This window comes from Sarcophilus harrisii, chromosome 6 (assembly GCF_902635505.1).
Source record: "Sarcophilus harrisii chromosome 6, mSarHar1.11, whole genome shotgun sequence".
NCBI classification, from domain to species: domain Eukaryota; kingdom Metazoa; phylum Chordata; class Mammalia; order Dasyuromorphia; family Dasyuridae; genus Sarcophilus; species Sarcophilus harrisii.
Window position 1 is genome coordinate 206,750,663 of NC_045431.1, and position 18,908 is coordinate 206,769,570.

Here is an 18,908-nt window from a genome sequence, read left to right on the forward strand (position 1 = left end):
GAAGTAGGATCTCCTCAACTGCCTTCTTCCTCGTCCACTGCCAAAAGTGACTCTGGCTAGTCTTACTCCATCCCCTAGTCCCTCCTACAATCATCTATATACACCAGTCATCGAGCCAGCCCAGGATAGTGGGAAGGACCATTTTCCAAGCATATGCCCATAGAGAATTGTCCAATCGGTAGTTAGCCTCAAGTGCTTGGCTGTCCTGACCTCAGCCCTCTACACATAGTTATCATGTTTGTTTGCTCAATTGATTATTGTTATTATTTGTGATTATATCACAAGGAAAATGATGATTTTATAACTTTTTGCATTGTAAATCTTCAGTGCAGGAATCACAGTCATGGCTCCCATTGGCCTTCAGGATTTGGCCATCGAAATATCTCTGTACAGGAAAACAGAGTACCAGCAAAGGAAAAAGAAGCTTTGCCTCTTATAGAGGACTCAAGTAACTGTGACATTGTGAAAGCTACTCAGTAAGTCCTCTATGATCATATGTTTTGGGGATAAATTTCATTGATATCCTACTATATATACTATGCTGTCTAGTACAATTCAAAACATTGTTTTGCTGCTTCCCCTTTATGAAGGATAACAATAACATTCAAGAAAATATAAAAGAAAGTTGCATTTAAAATAACAAAGAACATTTAGTATTTGGGAATACATTTATTTGGATATTCACCCAACCTTTAAAAAGTTGACCCTAATCTTAATAACAACGATACTAATTATACCAACAAATAGCTTTGCATGTTGTAAGTATTCAATCAATACTTGTTGATTGATCTAAAAAGTTTAAAGTATATTTAATGTTCATTTATAGGACAAATCAACGAATTGGAAATGATAGTACTAAATAAGTTAATTTGCATATTGAATGTGCTATCAAAGAAAGTACTAATGCATTTCTTTATATGAATGAATTAAAATGCTAATGGAAATTTATAAGGAAAAAAGATAAATTGGTGGAAGTGGTTATCAAAATTTTTTTTCTGGTATTGACCACAAATTAAAAATGAGTGAAATTAATATAGATTTTAGATGTGGAACCAAATAGGTCTGTGAAAATTGGAGAATAGTCTCAACCATAGAAGCCTGTCAGAGTCTCTCTGCAACATTATCCAATTGGTCTCTGTCAATCCTTGAGGGTTATAAATTTAATTCAATGCCAGGTGTCTCAGATAACAGTCAATAGGGCCTTTGAGCTTTCAGGAGGAAAGAATAGGCAGTAAAAAAGCACACTTAAAGTAAGAACACATAGAAGACTTGGCAAAATAATGTCAGGTAAAGGTTGACTGAGAAAAATTAATAAACAATTAAGGAAGAGAACTCCTTCAGTGAACTTGACTACAATGGAAATGGTGTAAAAATCTTCTGAAAATGGTGTTGGATAAAGATTTGGAAAAGCCACTAAGATGATAATATTATAACTCCAGAGTGGTTCAGAAGAACAGTCAAAGACTTAAGGAAAAATATCACAGAATCATAAAATTTGAGAATTATGAGGAATCTCAATGGTCATGTCCAATCCATATGTGAAAAGAAACTCTATTATTACATAATCAAAATCAGTTTTCTGGTCTCGACTGGAAGACTTCCAAGTTGGAAGAACCTATTACTTCTTTAGGCAATGCATAACATTTTTAGACAGCTTTAATTGTTGAAAAATTTTTTCTTGGTAGTGACTCTGAAATTGTTTCTTAACAGATTTGTGATAGGTAGTCTTCATGTATTGTTGTGGCCAAAAAATTGATTGCTTGATGACTAGCCTTTTGGTAATTGTCTTCCAGGCCTTGCATTCCACTAGCACAGCCTTTGATCACAGAATCACAATACTGGAAGAGACCTCAATTCCATCCAATTTAACTAGTACCTGATTAAGAATGTCTTCCACTATATTCCTGACAAGTGATCATCCAGCCGCTTTCCAAGCAGATCCCTCCCTCACTGCCTAAGGCATTCTATTCCACCCAGGAAAGCTTTAGTTGTTAGGCAATTTCTCCTTTCTGCAAGATGAAATTTGCAAGTCCCACCTGCTTCTTCTAACTGCTCTCTATGATTTAGCTAATACATTTTTTCCCTCTTCCACTTCACAATCTCCCAGGCACTCCAATAGGTATCTAGAGGTATTAAAGTAAAACTTTAATAAAATATTTAAAACTAACTAATTATAGGAAAAAGCATAAGTATTTCTTTTTTAGCAAAATTCATAGAGTTGTTTAAATGATGGAGAATGGAGTCTTCTTGTATACCACTATCCATTTTCTATTCTTCATTCTTATCCCCTAAAATCATAGACAATTTCTGGTTAACTCTGACCTAGAAGATTTGCTAACGTATTATTTGTTCTGAATCAGAATATGGAGTAAATCAACATAAACTTCATAATAGAACTCATCATCTTGTGCTGTTCAAAATTGTTATCTTACCTTGATTTATAATTGACAGATTATTCAGCTATAATATAGACTAATAAGAATACAAACCTTTTAAAAGGAGACATTTTAGTATTTGAATGTTTTAAAATAATGTTCAGTGGCATAGATTTGAATATTTCCTTATTTTAGATATGGGATTTTTGAGCGCTGCAAGGAATTGATAGAAGCTGGATATGATGTCAGACAACCAGACAAAGAAAATGTGTCTCTTTTACACTGGGCTGCTATAAACAACAGACTGGATCTTGTAAAGTAAGACTGGCCAACTGTGTTTCATAAATGACTCTGTTTCTTTATTGATGATTATTTTCCTTTTCCGTTTTCTGTTTTCCTTATGTGAATTTTTTCCTTTTTTTTGAAGCATAAATTTGAATGATAAGCCATTTTTAATTCTCTTTAAATGACTTTGTGTCTTAGAAATTCTCATGTCTTTACTATCATTTCTTTGAAAATGTGAATTCTAACAGATTGTTAAATCAATATGAGTATAAAGACAAAATTTGAGTACAAAAAATATTAAATCTTTAAAGAAGGGGGGAGGGATGCCTTTCATGATAAATTGAAAACTTTAATCTCATTTAGTTGTGATCTCACAATGTTTTACATTTGGGAGGTGTGATTAGAAGGTGATTGGAAGAATTTTGAGCTGCCCTTTAAATAAAATTTTTAAAATATACATACCCACAATCCTTTTTACTTCTTTAATGTACATATTTTCTATTCTGACATTCACCAATATAAGTTTAGGATAGGTTCTCATTAGAATAGGTACTCAATTAAAAGGATTAAGTAATTTTTTTTAAAAAAAATTATTTCTATCACATACACATCCTACTCTTCAGTAAGTATCTGAAAATGACTGTGCTTTTATTGTTTTTTAAAATTGATATTATTTATTATTACCCTCATCTTTTATATCCAAATAGTTGACAAGTCTTTTCTACCAGTATAATAACTTTTATAACCTTTTTTTCTACATTCACACCACATTTATCTATGTCAATTTTTTATCACCTTTCATCAAATTATTGCAATAGTAGCTTATTACTCTCTATGTTTCCATTCTTTTACTTTTCCAACCCATTCTTCACATGGTTTGTATTCTAAAATATAGTTCTGATTATCCTCCCATACTGAAAAAAGTCCAGTGCATCTTAAGGACTCTTTTGTTCCCCTGGGAACTGGCAATGACATTTAAAGCTCTTTACAATCTGATTCCAGCCAGATTCCAGGTTTACTGTACAGTACTCTCCTTTACCCATTTCTAATCACCACCAAACCTATTTCCTATTCTACACATCATATTCTGTCCATCTTCTATAACTGTGAGGTGTTATAACAAAGTAATATAAGTTGTTTCCTTGTGTTACATTAAAAATAAATCAATCTTACTTTAATAAACTATCATGTAAAGCATCAAATTTATTTCAGAAAGATTTATTTGATCTAATTTTAAGAAAAAAAATTTTTATAATTTGCTTCCAAATGAAAGCACTCAAAACTTCTCTGAAAGACTTTCCAGCTTTGTCCAACTTTAAAAGCAGAATAGCTGAGAAATTAAATTCACTATTAAAACTGATATGATCCTTTTTATTCTGTTACGATGTTAAATTGCATCATGTATGACCTCATACATATAATGAAATGTTTTAGGACGAAGGTCGATGTGGCTAGTGAGAATGTGCAGAAAACAGTATTCAAATATATAGGAGAAAAGTTATATCTGAAGATTACTTGTAACCAAGGTCATTAGTTTTTAGCCAAGAACATTTGATTAAGAGTAGGCATAAGATTCTAGGAAAAATCTTTTTCATACTTCCATAGAACTGAAAATGTGTTTTCTGGTTCATCATCTGTGAAGGCCACAGTATCTTCTCAACTCTTATATTTGCAGATCTTCTCCTGAATAAATAGTATCTATGTTTGCTAGTTTTTATTATAAATCTAACTAGTGTAATATTTCTTCTTATGAATTTTGGGTTTTAATAGTTTGTGTTTTCCTGCACAGGTTTTATATTTCAAAAGGTGCTGTTGTAGATCAGTTGGGTGGGGACTTAAATTCAACACCGCTTCACTGGGCCATCAGGTAAGAGTTTTCTAATGATGAGCTCAGACTTACATTGTTTTTTAAGCTTTGCAAGCTCTTTGCTCACAACAAATTTGTGAGTTGAGAATTGCAAATATTATCTTTATCTTATAGTTTAAGACCTTTAGTCTCAGAAAGGTGAAGCCCATCCCCAGGGTTACCCACTGAGATGTAATTGCTGAGATTTGAATCCAGGTTCCATGAAACCATGCTGCCTCAGTTACAAAGCTCTATCCAAGCATCTATTGATGATTTTTGTTCACATTATCCTTAAGTCTTTTGGAAGTACTGGTTCCTCTCTTATAATGTAGTGTTCAGTTATGATTCTGACTCAAATGCATATCATTAAACTTTATTTCCACAATTAAGATCAAAGTTTTGAAAAATTAATCATGAGAGATTGAATGAAATAGTGCACAGAAAGCCTGTGAGACCCAGGGTCAGTTCTTGCCTCAGATACATACTTTCTATGTCAGCCTGAGTTTGCCATTATCTTAAATGTCTTAATATGTTAAGCAATTATCTTAGACAGTCTTGCACTGGGGAAGCAAGTTTTCTCTTCAGAGTTTCCTATACCAGTGAAAGCCTTGACTAGCTCCTATCCTTATAATGAATCATATAGATGAACTGCTATGGACCTCAGTCAGAGTAGTCACAGAATGTATGTCCATTTGAAAACTTTAATCAGTGGATTCAAAAACACAGTTTGGTCTATAAGACTGAATTTGTCCCAAATGGTTCAACTGTGTTGATACTTATCAAAGAAAAAATAGGCCAATATAAAATGCCAGCAGTTAAAGTAGAGCCCACTGGGACCCACCCAGTACTATTTTATCATTTAAAAGTCACTCTTCTGCCCTTTTTGGTTTCCTTTTACTATTTCATTACCCATGAAAGATAACCTTTAAATGCAAATTCATTTGAAGCCAAAATAGTAGGAGGAATGTATTTTTTCCCATTTCAAAGAATTTGAAAACATTGGGTCAGATATATGTAGTATCTGCATATATGTTCAAGGAGCGGGCCAGTATTGGCAAATCTCAGCTCGTTTCTTTCTGCTGGGCTATTAAGCATCTGGTTCATCAAGTGTGAGGGCCACAATTCAGTAGTGTTACTTCTCAACTCTGTTATGTTAATAGATCTTCTGAAGTCCTTGTGTTTGCTTCATTGTGTCATGCAGATGATCCCAGATTCTCAAAGGCCACATGGGCAGAGCATAAGTTCTGACAGTTCTCTTTCTGTGTTTAAGAGTTTTTGAAGTATGAATGTGAGAAGGAGAAACTGTGTGTCTGCCACTTGTGAATTTGTTGCTGTTGTTATTCACTAGTTTTTGAGTCCCATCTAAATCTTTGTGCTCCTATTTGGGATTTTCTTGGCAAAGATACTGGAATGGTTTACCATTTCCCTTTCTAGCTCATTTTTACAGGTGAAGAAATAGAGACAGGATTAAGTGACTTGATTAGGGTCACAGCTAATAAGTGTCTGAGGCTAGATTTGAATTTAGGAAGATGTGTTGGGCCCAGCACTCTATCCACCGATTCCCCCCTCATGGGCTAAGTTTAGAGACCTTATCACCAGATTGGTTACAGGGTAATAAAGTTTTTGTCAATGACAACTCTTGAAGAAAATCTACTGAATCAAAGAGGAGTTGCAATTTATATGATTTGAAGGTATACTGACATAGGTCATTGAACGTAATGGCCATTGAGCCAATGAAGTACATCAACATTTACAACTACTTTCTTTTTAAGCTTTTCTTTTTTCTTACAAAATAGGATCATTTTAATCTAAAGAAACTCCAAGCTTAAAATAGAAAGAAGTTGGCAAAAAGACCGAGTCAGAAAAAAATCCTCATTCAGATACTTAATCTACACTGATAAAATGTGTACATATTCTTGAAAAAAATATGCCTTACAATATTGCTGTCTATTAAATTAAAACATCTATTCAACCAGTACTTAAATAATATTTTTCATTTGAAATAGGTATAATGAAGTATAAGAAATAATTTCAGTTATAGTTGTTGACATAAATCATTTTTCTGTGGAACTGGGGCTCCATGCTCCTTTAGGATGTAGAGGCCAGCATGTTAACTATATTAAATCATTGAATCACAGATTCTCAGAGTTAAAAGAGAATTCATAACATTTAGTATACTCTGTCCAAAATGGGATCTCTTCCCCTTCATCCTCCACTTAAAGATCTTTACTAATGGGGAGCTCACTGTCTTCTAAGGTGTAGTCCCTTATGTTCTCAGACAGCTCCAAAATTTTTCTGAATATCAAACCAAATTGTCTCTGGATCTTCTACCTGTTGGTGTTGCTTCTGCCCTCATGGGTCAGAAAAGGCAAGTTTTAATTAAACAGTGCTATTAAGCCATCTGGTTCATCAAGTGACAGCCATTTAAATACAAGTATGAAAACAATTTTTCATATGTGTCTAATATACCAGTTTATCTGTTATTCTGTTGATTTGTAAATCAAATTCATCATGGCTTAGATAAGGTGATTCAAATTAACTTCTGCTTTTTTTCTCCATATTATTAAATTTAACAGTATTTTTCTTGCTTTCTTTTTTAGACAAGGACATTTACCTATGGTAATATTGTTACTACAATGTGGTGCAGATCCCACTCTCATTGATGGAGAAGGATTTAGTGGTATCCACCTGGCAGTGTTATTTCAGCATATGTCTGTCATAGCATATCTTATCTCAAAGGGTCAGGTATGTTTTTGAAATCTTCCTTATGTTTCATCTGTTATAAATTGGAAAGATTCTAGTTTATTAATCAATAGAATTTAAGGCTCTACCAAAAAAGACCTAATCTCATGCCTCACCTGCATGTTGAGGTGACCCAGAGTTCTTAAAGTCATGAGAACAATCAAAATCCTGGCAGTTTCTAGAAAGGCAGGAAAGCCTTTGAAAAATGGTCTCTGTGACAGACTATATGTGTTCCCAGATGAGCAGTTTAGTCAAATATAAAAAGACTCCTTACTAGAAAGGTGGTTATTAATGTTTTGAACTTTATGGTCATGGTGATACATAAAACATAAAAATTCCAAATGGCCCAAATTCTGATTTCACAAAAATGAAGCAAAATAGAAATTAAGCATTACACAATTCTTACAAAGGATTTTTGTCTACTGCATAATATATGGGTAGAATGCTAGAGAAATAAACCATATCTGTTTTAATATTCTCGCTATAAATGTAGTTGTTTAAATATAAAGTAGTTATAGCAGATGAAAGGACAGTTCACAGTTTCTCATCAGAGAAGTAAGTAATAGAGATGTTAGAACTGATTTTATCATATCCTTAGAGGCAATAGGAACCATTTTATAAGCACTTTGGTTATACTTCCAAGGAGGATAAGCAAATGGACTACTATGGAAATATATAGAGTTTATGGGCGCATACCTATTGCATAAGATAAAACAGAAAAATTCTATGAAGACTTTTTTGAAATCCTTCAAATCAAGTCCAATACTATCCAATGATTTTTGATAATATCAGAGTGAAGGTGGGCACAAGAGAGGAAAAATGAAAGGCCTGTAGTAAAAATGAAAAAGACAAAAGGTTTGTTATTTTACAGAGAGGTCCTTTGCCTGTTTAACATGAATATTTTTTTCAAGATAAGTGTTGGAAGGTGTTGGCTATAGTGAGCAGCGAACAATATCACAAAAATTGAAAAATATATCTTAATGTATAGAAAGTAACTAGTTAACATCATGAGAGTATCACTCTTGTGAGCATTCAGATCATTGGCAAGGAGCAAAAGTTGAAATCAAGACAAAAGTTAAAATAAAGGATGATAATGAGAAAATAATCATTCATACAATTGTAGCACTAATCTGACCTTTTAAATGAGTTTCTGACTGAAAAATGAAAGGTGAAAAGACGATTTAAAAGTCTGTGAGATTTCTTAGATGAGTTTAAGTGATATAAAATAATTGTCATCCCAAGAAGACTGAAAGACTTTTTAAAGACATTTTTTAAAAATGTGAACACTTAGCTAAGATCAACTCTAGATTAATGTAAAGGCTTATTTGTCCCAATGGAGAAAGATGATAAGTTGAGGAATAGTATCAACTCACAAAATAGAAAAGAGCAATTGAGAGGAAAATGGCCAACAGGAAACCTTGGTCTGGGACTGCAAGGCCACACTGTCTTGAGATTTTTGATAAATGAAACTAGGAGGACAATAAATAGACATGACATGACAGAAGTACCACATTTGGACTATACTATCTCAACAGCTGATTGAAAAAGTGGTAATGACACAAGATAAAGTTAGAAAAAATGAATGAACTTGACCTTGGTATGGAGAAGAGCTCTCTGTTGAATGTGGCACAAGTTCAAAGACATCTGGAATTTGATTTTTAGAATATCTCAAAGTTGATAATATTCCAAAAGAAAGGAATACCATGCCATATTGTAGTATTGATGATAGTGCTACTTTGTTTCATTGGTTTCTCTATGGATGGTGAAGTTCTCCAGATGTTCTTGTTTTCAGTGTGCTGATTTCATCAAACTTTAGAACATCGCAGGACCTCAGAAAGTTTTGTAATGAACAGTGTTTATTGTTCAGGCTTGAACGTACATGTGAATGGACATTATTTAGAGCTCTTCTATCAACGTGTCTATTTAGGACAGGCAATCCTGATAGACAATGAGTTTGGCCTAGTTGAATAGAAGGAAGAGAATGCATTAGATTGCTTTTTGGTAAACTGCAAAGCTCCTTTCCTCACCCCAAGCTTCCAATGAAAGTAGACATCCATATTTTTATACTAATATTTTCCCACTATTGCATTATTATGACAAGACATGGAATACAGCTACTTCTGAAGAATTAAAAATGGAAAGTAATGGAGAGATGCGTGGTAGTTATGCAAAAGAGAAAATATAACTAATGAGGAACTCTAAAGAAGCAGAAGACATTATCAAGAAAAAGAGAAGATGGATTGATTGATGGATTAGTCTTGTAGCAAGAACAAAGGATGATGGGTCTCTAGCACATAGAGTGATACCCTTGTTGTAAACTGATGGGATAACTTGGACAAAAATCATATAAATTGTAGCAGGCATGGATAGGTTGTAATCTGCTTCACTGAAAGGAGGTAAGGAGACCAATTGAGGATTATTATTAAAAACATATGACCAAATAGGACATCTGCATTTGTACTTATGGACTTACTTTCTAATTTTTATAAAATCCTTTTGAGAACAGTCAGTTTATACATCAAGTTTACACTTGATGAAAACATGAGAAGGCAGATTTTTTTCTGTAGCAGCCCTCATCTTTATAATCACATTACTTCCTGGGAGATTTAGGAGATAATAAGATCCTGCTATGCCTATTTGTTTGCTGATTACCAAAAAAAAAAAAAAAAAAGGCATTTAACTTGATGGAATACAATGCAACTTAAAAGGCTTTCTTTATAAAATATGCTTAAACATGGATGTTAAAATCATATATGTCTCTACAATGGATATAATCTCAGTGATTATTTTGTTCTATAATCTATTGAATACCATCATCAAGCAAGGCATAAAACTAGAATTTAGTATAGAATATATACTCACCAAGATGATCTAAATAGAAGAAAGATTTCCTTTCAATGGTGATGTTTTCCAAATATTCCTGTTTGCAGAACATAGTACTCTGGCTGCATCAAGTCCTTCAAGGCCATCTTAATGAGCTCCACTATCTTTCTAAAGATGTTGGTCATTCATACTGGAAAACTAAAGGGTATGAAAAACACAATGAAGAAATTGTCACATGCAGTTTAATTATCAATGGAGCTCATTTAATTAATTCATTATCATCATCATCATTATTAGATATAAAATCTTAGACTAGTGCTGCTAATGAACAATGAGCTGGTTTCACAGTTAAATAAGAGGTCAGGGTATATCATGTTTTTAGAAATTTTACAGCCTTTCCAAGATTACTTCCTCTTATGAAAGCCTTTCTTTTTTTTTTTTTTTTTTTAAAGACACCAATATTTTCTTACTGATACCTCTTGGCTGTGAATTATAGAGCACCAAACTCAGGAGAAACAGAAATTTTGGTCACCAAAATGGAGCAGGGCTTCTTAAACTTTCCATTCATGATCCCTTTTCTCCTGAAAAAATTTTATTCTCGGGTATATAGTTACATAAAATAGATTTATACCTCAAATTTAACTGATAATAAATAATTTTGTAGCTCCCACATTCAATTATGAGACCCTTTATGGCATCACAAACCACTCTTTAAGAATCTGGGAAATAGAGAAGGTATGAGATTGTGGATCTCTTGTGTAAGGAAGAAGGGATAACCTGTGAAAGGTCTGTGTACCTCAGTAGTATCCATGAAATGTTTAAACACCCACATGTGCATAACATAAGTACTCTTGTATGTAATATGTTGGGTAGCCACCTCAGAGAAGATTTACCAGGAATCATGAATGAGAACCTCTTATTGATGGATTGTGATCTAAATGATAGAAAAAGTATATGCTTCAATGAGGCATAAGAATCCATTGAAGTATGGAAGTTTTTGTTGAACCTTAAAATATCTATACTTAGCATAGATGTTGAGCACCCTATTTCTGTCTACTCTATTCAGGCATAAAGACAAGACTATTTGGCTCTGCAGCACTTAACTAGATGTAAGTTTATGATAGTTTCCCATGTGAACCCAATAATTTCTGTCATATCTTTAAAATATATCTTCAAAACCTGGGTTTTTCTTTCAATGACATTTAAAAAAAAATTTAGAATAGCTCATGAATTAACACATCACCTGTGTAGTAGATAAAAGACTTATTTGAATTCACATTTCTCACATATATTCAAAAATACTTCTGTAAAAACTGACTTGCCCAATGGGGCATCCATTTGTAGCTCAATATAATAGTTTAAATTATAGAGTACTGGAAGTAGCAGTTTCACTGTCAGCTATATATGCTCAAGATAGGCTTTTCTGGTGGGAAAACAATTTGCATACCAGTAGACCTAGACTGAAAGCATGTTTGCACAAATGCTATCAAAATGATTGCAGTTGATTTAAACATGTACTTTCCATCAGTCTGAGCTAATTGCAGTAGAATAATTATAACCTCTTGAGTCATAAATTAGAAAGAAGTAGGAGTAATAAATTCTTCCATATCCTTCCCTTTGGTTATCTTCATATAAGATGTCTTAGAAGGCTTAGTGCAATTTTAAGCTATTGAAGCTCAGAATTCTGGGGAGACCCTGTAGATCACAATACTTCAAAATACACACAGCCTTTATTAATTTAAGGCAGTATTTACTGACTGTTGCAAATAATTGAACATAGCATTTTTCAGAGTCACAGAATATCAGATTTGGAAGGAGTCCTCAAGAGGCCATCATATATAGCTTTGAAATATTGAAGTTTATTTGAAAAATTCCCTTCCTGAACAGGGACTTCATCTTTAACCACCTCATAATTAGTCCTTCTGCCTCTATCTGAAGATCTCACAAGAGGGGGAACCCAATGCATCTCCTATTAATAGATTTGGGCCATAGATGATGCTACCATTTGTAAAACTATAATCCAGTGTATGGAAAAAGAATTTTGTTGATTGCTATTTCTAGTTCTTATCTATTATAAACATAAAAATATATAAAAGTGCTGATTACCAAGAATGATCTCATTTCTCTCTTTTCCAGCCTTTTCTTATCTCATTTTCACAAAGGAGTGAATCAAAACACAATTTTCTTTCAGAATGTAGTATAAAAGCTATTTCTAGCCTATGGAATATAAAGCATAAGATTAATTGAAATGCTCTTTGAACTATCTTCACAACCATGGTGTTGATAGTGTAATACAAAATGTTTGTACTGACAGAAAGATATCAACATATTTGCATGTCATATTTGAAAAGTTTCACCACTAAAGTCTTCCTCTGATGCCTCATCATGACAAATAAGAGATCCTGGGTTCTTGAATATTAGACCCACAGAGGGTAAGCTTTGTCAGTTTATCAAACCAAGACTTTGTGATTAACTCTAGTGCTAGACTAGCAATAGTAAACAAACTATCCAGGGATGTCTCAGGAATCCCAAGAATGATTTTCTACCTTGAGACTCCCAAAAATGATTTTCTACCTTGAGACAGGGAAACAAAGGAATAAATAAAAGAATGCATTTTTATGTACCAGCCACTATGCTAAGAACTGAAGTTACAAATACAAAAACAAGGACCATTCCTGTCTCAAGGAGCATACATTCTAATACAGTAAGATGACATCTATAAGATAAGAGTAAGATGACACATATAAAGGAGGCTAGTCAGGGAGAGGTATTTGGTTTGAAAAATTACAGGACAAGTAATTATAGATATCCATAGGTGAAGGAAGTGAAGTGTAGATGTAGAAGAAGCCTAGAGATAGTAGGTGATTGAGGCAACCACCAGTCAGGACGCTGGAGCCCCAGGATGGGAGTTTCAGGCATTAAAGGGTTAAGTCTTCTAGGACTTGGTTTCTGGTACAAGCAACTTAGAGTCTAGTGGAGAGGTGACCTGTGTATGAAGTTGTCCACAGGATAATGGCTTAGTAATTTACAGAAATTCTTTGCTAAGACTTAAGGAGCTAGCCTCTGTATTCACGGTTGATGAGACCTGTGCAACCTTGAAATATTGGAGTATATTTAAAGAGTAATATTGAGCATCTCTTCTCTTCTTTTTGAAATAGAGCATAGACACAACAGACTTAAATGGGCAAACACCACTCATGCTATCAGTTCACAAAGTACTTGGGTAAGTTAAGAGCTTTACTGTGTTGTGCTCATTCTAATTCTCGATTCTTTCACATACACGCATTTTATTTGATCCGTGTAGCTTTAAAATTTGAAGATGAACTTCTAATAAAAGGATAACAGTAAAACTATGACTAGACTTTTTGATGTAGTTGCATTTTGGAATATCACTACAATGTTTTCTGAAAACATTAACTTGTTATGATGAAGAGTCTAATTTAATGATGATTAAAACATTCAAATAGGTTACATATTCAGTAGTGCAGGCTCATTAACTTGACTTGTGTTTCTTAATTTAGGGATGTGGGGGTGTTTTGTGTGTGTGTTTTTAATGGCTGCAGCCTGAAATCTAAATGATAAAATTCAGCTTTGCAAATAAAAGGTACAAAATCTATAAATATTTTCTTTGAGACCCTTCTGAATGTATTGTGCATACTGCATTAATATTAAGTATAATTTGATTTGGAGAAAATCCCTTTTCATATATACAATTTCACAAGCCACTTAAAATTTAAATTCTTCTATAAATTTGTCAACACAAATATGTAGGATTAAAAACCATGTGATGACTGATGAGAAAGCTCTGTGCAAAAGCTCCATTTCTTAATTGGTAATAGAGTTAGTGTTTCCACCAGTCTGTCCTTCCATGGATCATCTGTCAACTGTGACTGATGTTCTGGAAACCAAATTTGAGACAAAATGCCCAATTTTTCATATAATGCTAATCATTTTATTTTTTAAAAAATTATTGATGCCTTTTTAAAAATACCATCATGATATTGAGACTTCATCCTTTATTTGAGCTCTCTTTCATATCAAAGATAATCAAGCAAAGCTAAAGACCTGGTCTGACAATCATATTCCACATGTATCGTGCCTCCATTGGCTCCCAAGATAGGAGGAGTGTTTTATCATCTGTTCTTCAAGGCCAAAATTTTGTCATCATAATAATGCTATCCATTTCACTTTTTATATTTTAATTGATTTTTACATTACCTTTTATTTCCCCAAATATTCTTCCCCTTATTTTAAAGAGATATTTTTTGTGAAAAAGGATACAAATGAAAAAAAAATTGCCTATGTTAGCAATATACAGTGTAGCATATAGTACTCCACAATCAGTCTCTAAGCTTTATAAATAAAGGGAGTTATTTTTAATTAATTTTAAATATCAAACATTTGTTGTTCTTGTCTTCTCTTTGTTTTGTCAGGGTCCATGATGCATAGTTTAAAATGTCGTCATTTCCCTAAAAACTTTCTAGTTTTTTTTTCTAGTCTTTTCTAAGACTCAGTTATTCAGAACTGGGCTTTCTGGACCTTCCATAATAGAAAGGAACAAATTGATAATGATTGTATAAAAATATTTGGTTTTCTAATCTATTGAATTAGATGACTTATATGGTTCTCTCCAGTTTTGTACTTAATCCGTTGAATTCTGGCTCATTACTTTAATATATATTAGGATTAAGAGCTTTCAATAAAGATCTCTTCATTTGTTCTATTTTAAAGTAGGTTAAATGCAAGCTATTATATATACATCAACTTTAAGGGAAGTCATAGAAATTGCACTTTATTTACCACAAAGATAATTTTTTTTAACATTTGGTACAGGCTATAATTTCTGAAAAAGATACAATATTTGCCCTTCAGAGTTATAGTGTTTGAGTTCTGCCAAGTGACCTACAAAGATGAAATTTGGAAACATAGGATATATAACTCTATTTTCCTATAATCTTCAGAAAAATTCCTTGCCAATAATAAGTGTCTAAGAAATATTTCTGGATTTGAGTTTCACAAATTTCATTAGGTGAATTCATGAATTTGCACTAATGCACAGCTAGTCCATTTTATTCTTTCTTGTATTGTTCAGTCTTGATATCTTTTTTACCATTTTTTCTTTCCTCATTTCCCCAGCTAAACAGTCAACTCCTTAAAGACGCTGTCACATTTATGAATCAATTAAACAACTAATTAATTTACTAATTAGTATATTTTATTTTAAATAATATAAACTATATTTATAAGTAATTATAAGTATTGATCAATGTACAAGCAATAGGGCATAAAAGATACAGGAGACCGCTAGGTGGCACCATAGTGCAGAGAGCCTGAAGAGCCTGGGAAGACCTGAATTCAAATGCAGATTTAGACATTTACTGGCTTTGTGACCTCAGACAAGTCATTAAACTATGGTCTGCCTGAGTTCCCTCAACTGTAAAACGGGAATAATAATAGTTGCTACCTTTCAGGGGGGTCATAAGCATCAACTGAGATGATAACAATAAAGGGCTAAGCACAGTATCCAGGTATATCTGGTGCTCTATAGATGGTAGCAAGGATAATGGTGATGTTTTAGCGTTAGGAAGATCTGCTTTCACATCTCAGCACCTTAGGCAGCTCCCTAGGACCTTATGAATAAATTTAGATTGGTAGAGAGAGTTCCCTATATAGATGAAATCCTATCTCCTTCGTATATGTGTGTGTTTATTAAACAGATACCATTGGGGTATGTGTTCCACATCACTTTGCACAAGATGTTTTCGATGTCTGATAAATACTTCCCTGTGCATTGGTAGAAAAGATGTAAGTAATTCCCCAGTATAAATTATCTCCTGCTAAGGACATTGTTTTATTTTATTTTTTTTTTCATATGCAGACCAGAACCCACTGGATTTCTTTTGAAGTTTAATCCTTCCATCAATGTAGTAGATAAAGTTCACCAAAACACTCCACTCCATTGGGCAATTGCAGCAGGAAATGTTAGTGCCGTTGACAAACTTTTACAAGCTGGTTCAAGTCTGGATATTAGAAATATCAAGGTATGAATAAGTATTTGTTCTCCATTAATTGTATCTTTAGTTAGAAAAGTGATAAATCGGTAGGGATATGTAATGAGAGACTTCTGTCTCTCAGAATAAATAAGAATGGTGGACATTTCCTTTTGGGGAAAAAAAAAAGATTTTTTGATTGTGATGATTCAGAGAAATGCACAATATGCATGATGTTTAAAAATATAACTAGTTTTCCTGTTCTTTATTTTTTTTTCCCAGGGAGAAACACCACTTGATTTGGCTCAAAAAAACAGACATCGGCTGATTATCCACATGCTCACAGTAGAAGCTAAAATAAGAGCAAACAAAAACTTAAGACTTTGCAGGTGGCTACAGAAATGCGAGGTATTTCAGAGTCCATTTGTTGAATATAGTAATTGAAGTTTAAAGTTATTAGGGTAAAAAATCCAAGGAGAAATAGTGTCAAGTCATATTTGTCTTGGTAATTACAAGATGTTATAGTTTTCCTTGGGAAAATTACTGAGGACTAGCAATTGACATAAAAAACTCAAAGATTACCTGTCATTCAACTTCTGTTTTTTGTTTTGTTATAAATTTAAAATGAACTGTTGAGCCCTGAAAAAACTAAGATTTGACTCATTGATTTAAGAGCTACAGTTTCCCATTATCCTAACTGACTGACAAAAATCTAAATTATAGCAATCAAATTCAAATTATGCTTTCTGTTAAGAAAAGGTAAAGCAGAGAATAACAAATATCTCTTTTAAGCTAATATTTTCAAACAAAAGATTTCATCTTCAAAATATAGCTATCTAGTGTACAGATAATAATAATAATTGTCACTTTACATTTTCTAAGTGGTTTATAACTAGCAGATATGGAATTCTGCAAGAGGGCTTTAAAAATACTATTGTCTTACATTTAAATTAAACAGAGTCAAAGAAAATAAGAAGGCTCATCTTAGCCTTTGCTGTGTGAATAGTAGATTAGAATTAGAATTTAGAAACCTAGATTTTACCATTGTTCTCATGTTCAGACTATACTAATTATGAATTTTTAAGTACCCCCAAAGAACCTTTTTTTTCAGCCAGAGCTCATTTAATTTATATCATAACACTTATTACAATTGAAAGAGAAGAATCATGGTGGAGTGGTGCTGGTCTCCAAGTCAGGAGGGTCAGGATTTAAGGTCTAAGAACCAGAGTTTATATCTCTATATATCCTGCCAGTAACAGGACCTTGGTATAGTCACTTTACCTGTCAGACAATGCTCAAGGAGCTAAGCTACTCTTCAGGCACAGAGTAGGTGTTCTACTTTAGAAGGTGTTTCTTGAATTATTCTTAATACCAATGAAATCACAGGTTTGGGCTAAACAAAAAACTTATAGCCTTGGAAGGGACTTTAAAGATATAATCAGTGTGGCTGAGATTTCCCAATTCCAGGGCCCTGACTAGGCTGTTAGCCAAGGTGGGACAAAATGAGTCTCTCTCTTTTGGAGTTACAGAGGTTCCCTCTGCTTTATGGATTAGGGTCCAAAGTGGATTCTCAACATACAGGTGATATGCAGATTTGCTCAGCTCTGTTCCAGTCTGCCTCAGAATCCACAAAAATGATATTTCTCTGGCTTTGACTGAACTCAATGGACCTAGTTCCTAAGAAACATCAAGCAGGACCTAGGATTATCAGTCCATGGGAGTGATCAATTTAATTTTTATTGGAGTATTTTCTTAGACTGACCTTAATTTCTTGGAGAATCTGAACTAGAATGATTTTCCCATCTAATTTTATGTTTTGGGAAGTGTATTTTCTCTATTTATAATTGTGTGTATTATATATTTTTGTATATATCCGCTTGCATATATAAGTGAGAGTGTGTGTATGTGTATATTTATATGTGTGTGTACATATACACACCTATGTTTATTATCCTTATTGGTGTGTTTATGGAAAACTATACTTGCATAAAATGTTAGGTTGACTTTATATTTAGGTTTACAAGTTTTATACTTGAAGTTATTACCACTTGTCTTCAGTTAGACTATATTGCTGCCAGAAGAACAATGATAGCCCTACATGTCTGAAAAATCAGACTTAAATGTAGATGTAGCTAATGTAGGAAGGTAAGCATGCTTTTCTAGACAACCCTTTTAAAAATTAGTTTTATATTAAAACATCTGAATATAGGCATATTGCTAAATATTTAAATATTTTAAAAAGATGTTAGTTTTGCAAAGCGTGTTTCAAAGAAAGCAATGTTTAATAAGAACATAACTTACTAATCCTTAAATGTTGGGAAATTATTCCATTTTGTTTGATCCACTCATTCTTTAGGATTAGGTCATTTAGTTTTTTTGGTCTGTTTTTTAATGGCCCTTTATTACACATAATTTTTATTGTATCATGATCTGAAAAGAATGCATTTACTATTTCTATCTTTCTGCATTTGATTGTAAGGTTTTTACCCTGATCAGCTCATATTTTACAAACATTTTTTTGGGTTTAAAAAAAAGTCCCATTGTAACTCAACCTCTTTTATAATTACAAGTCCTTCCAGGGGAAAATCCATGCTACTCGGGGTTTCAGATTACTTTAACATTAGAAGTCTTATTGCTCTTCCCAGTTATGACTACAGATACATCCAAATTGACCTGCTTGTTCTTCAGTACCCTTAACAGTGCCTTTGTATGGGAGATTCTTTCTGGAATGCATTCCCTCCTCAAATCTGCCTCTTAGAACCGTTCTTCTAGGCTCTGCTCATGTTTAGTTTATGAGAAGTCTCTCTTTTTTTTTAATTTCCCTATTTAGTGAGGCTTTTTTTTTTC

General features: G+C 33.2%; 1 protein-coding gene across 1 annotated transcript in view; it reads left to right on the plus strand.

The window, feature by feature from the left end:
* ZDHHC13 (zinc finger DHHC-type palmitoyltransferase 13) overlaps window positions 1-18,908 on the plus strand; it is a 59,682-nt gene that overhangs the window by 14,510 nt on the left and 26,264 nt on the right. Inside the window, exons 2-8 of the mRNA XM_031944012.1 lie at window positions 328-476; window positions 2,571-2,693; window positions 4,450-4,527; window positions 7,107-7,251; window positions 13,230-13,294; window positions 15,950-16,112; window positions 16,344-16,469. Of these exons, the coding sequence (XP_031799872.1) occupies window positions 328-476; window positions 2,571-2,693; window positions 4,450-4,527; window positions 7,107-7,251; window positions 13,230-13,294; window positions 15,950-16,112; window positions 16,344-16,469 (849 nt within the window). The remainder of the gene's footprint in view (window positions 1-327; window positions 477-2,570; window positions 2,694-4,449; window positions 4,528-7,106; window positions 7,252-13,229; window positions 13,295-15,949; window positions 16,113-16,343; window positions 16,470-18,908) is intronic.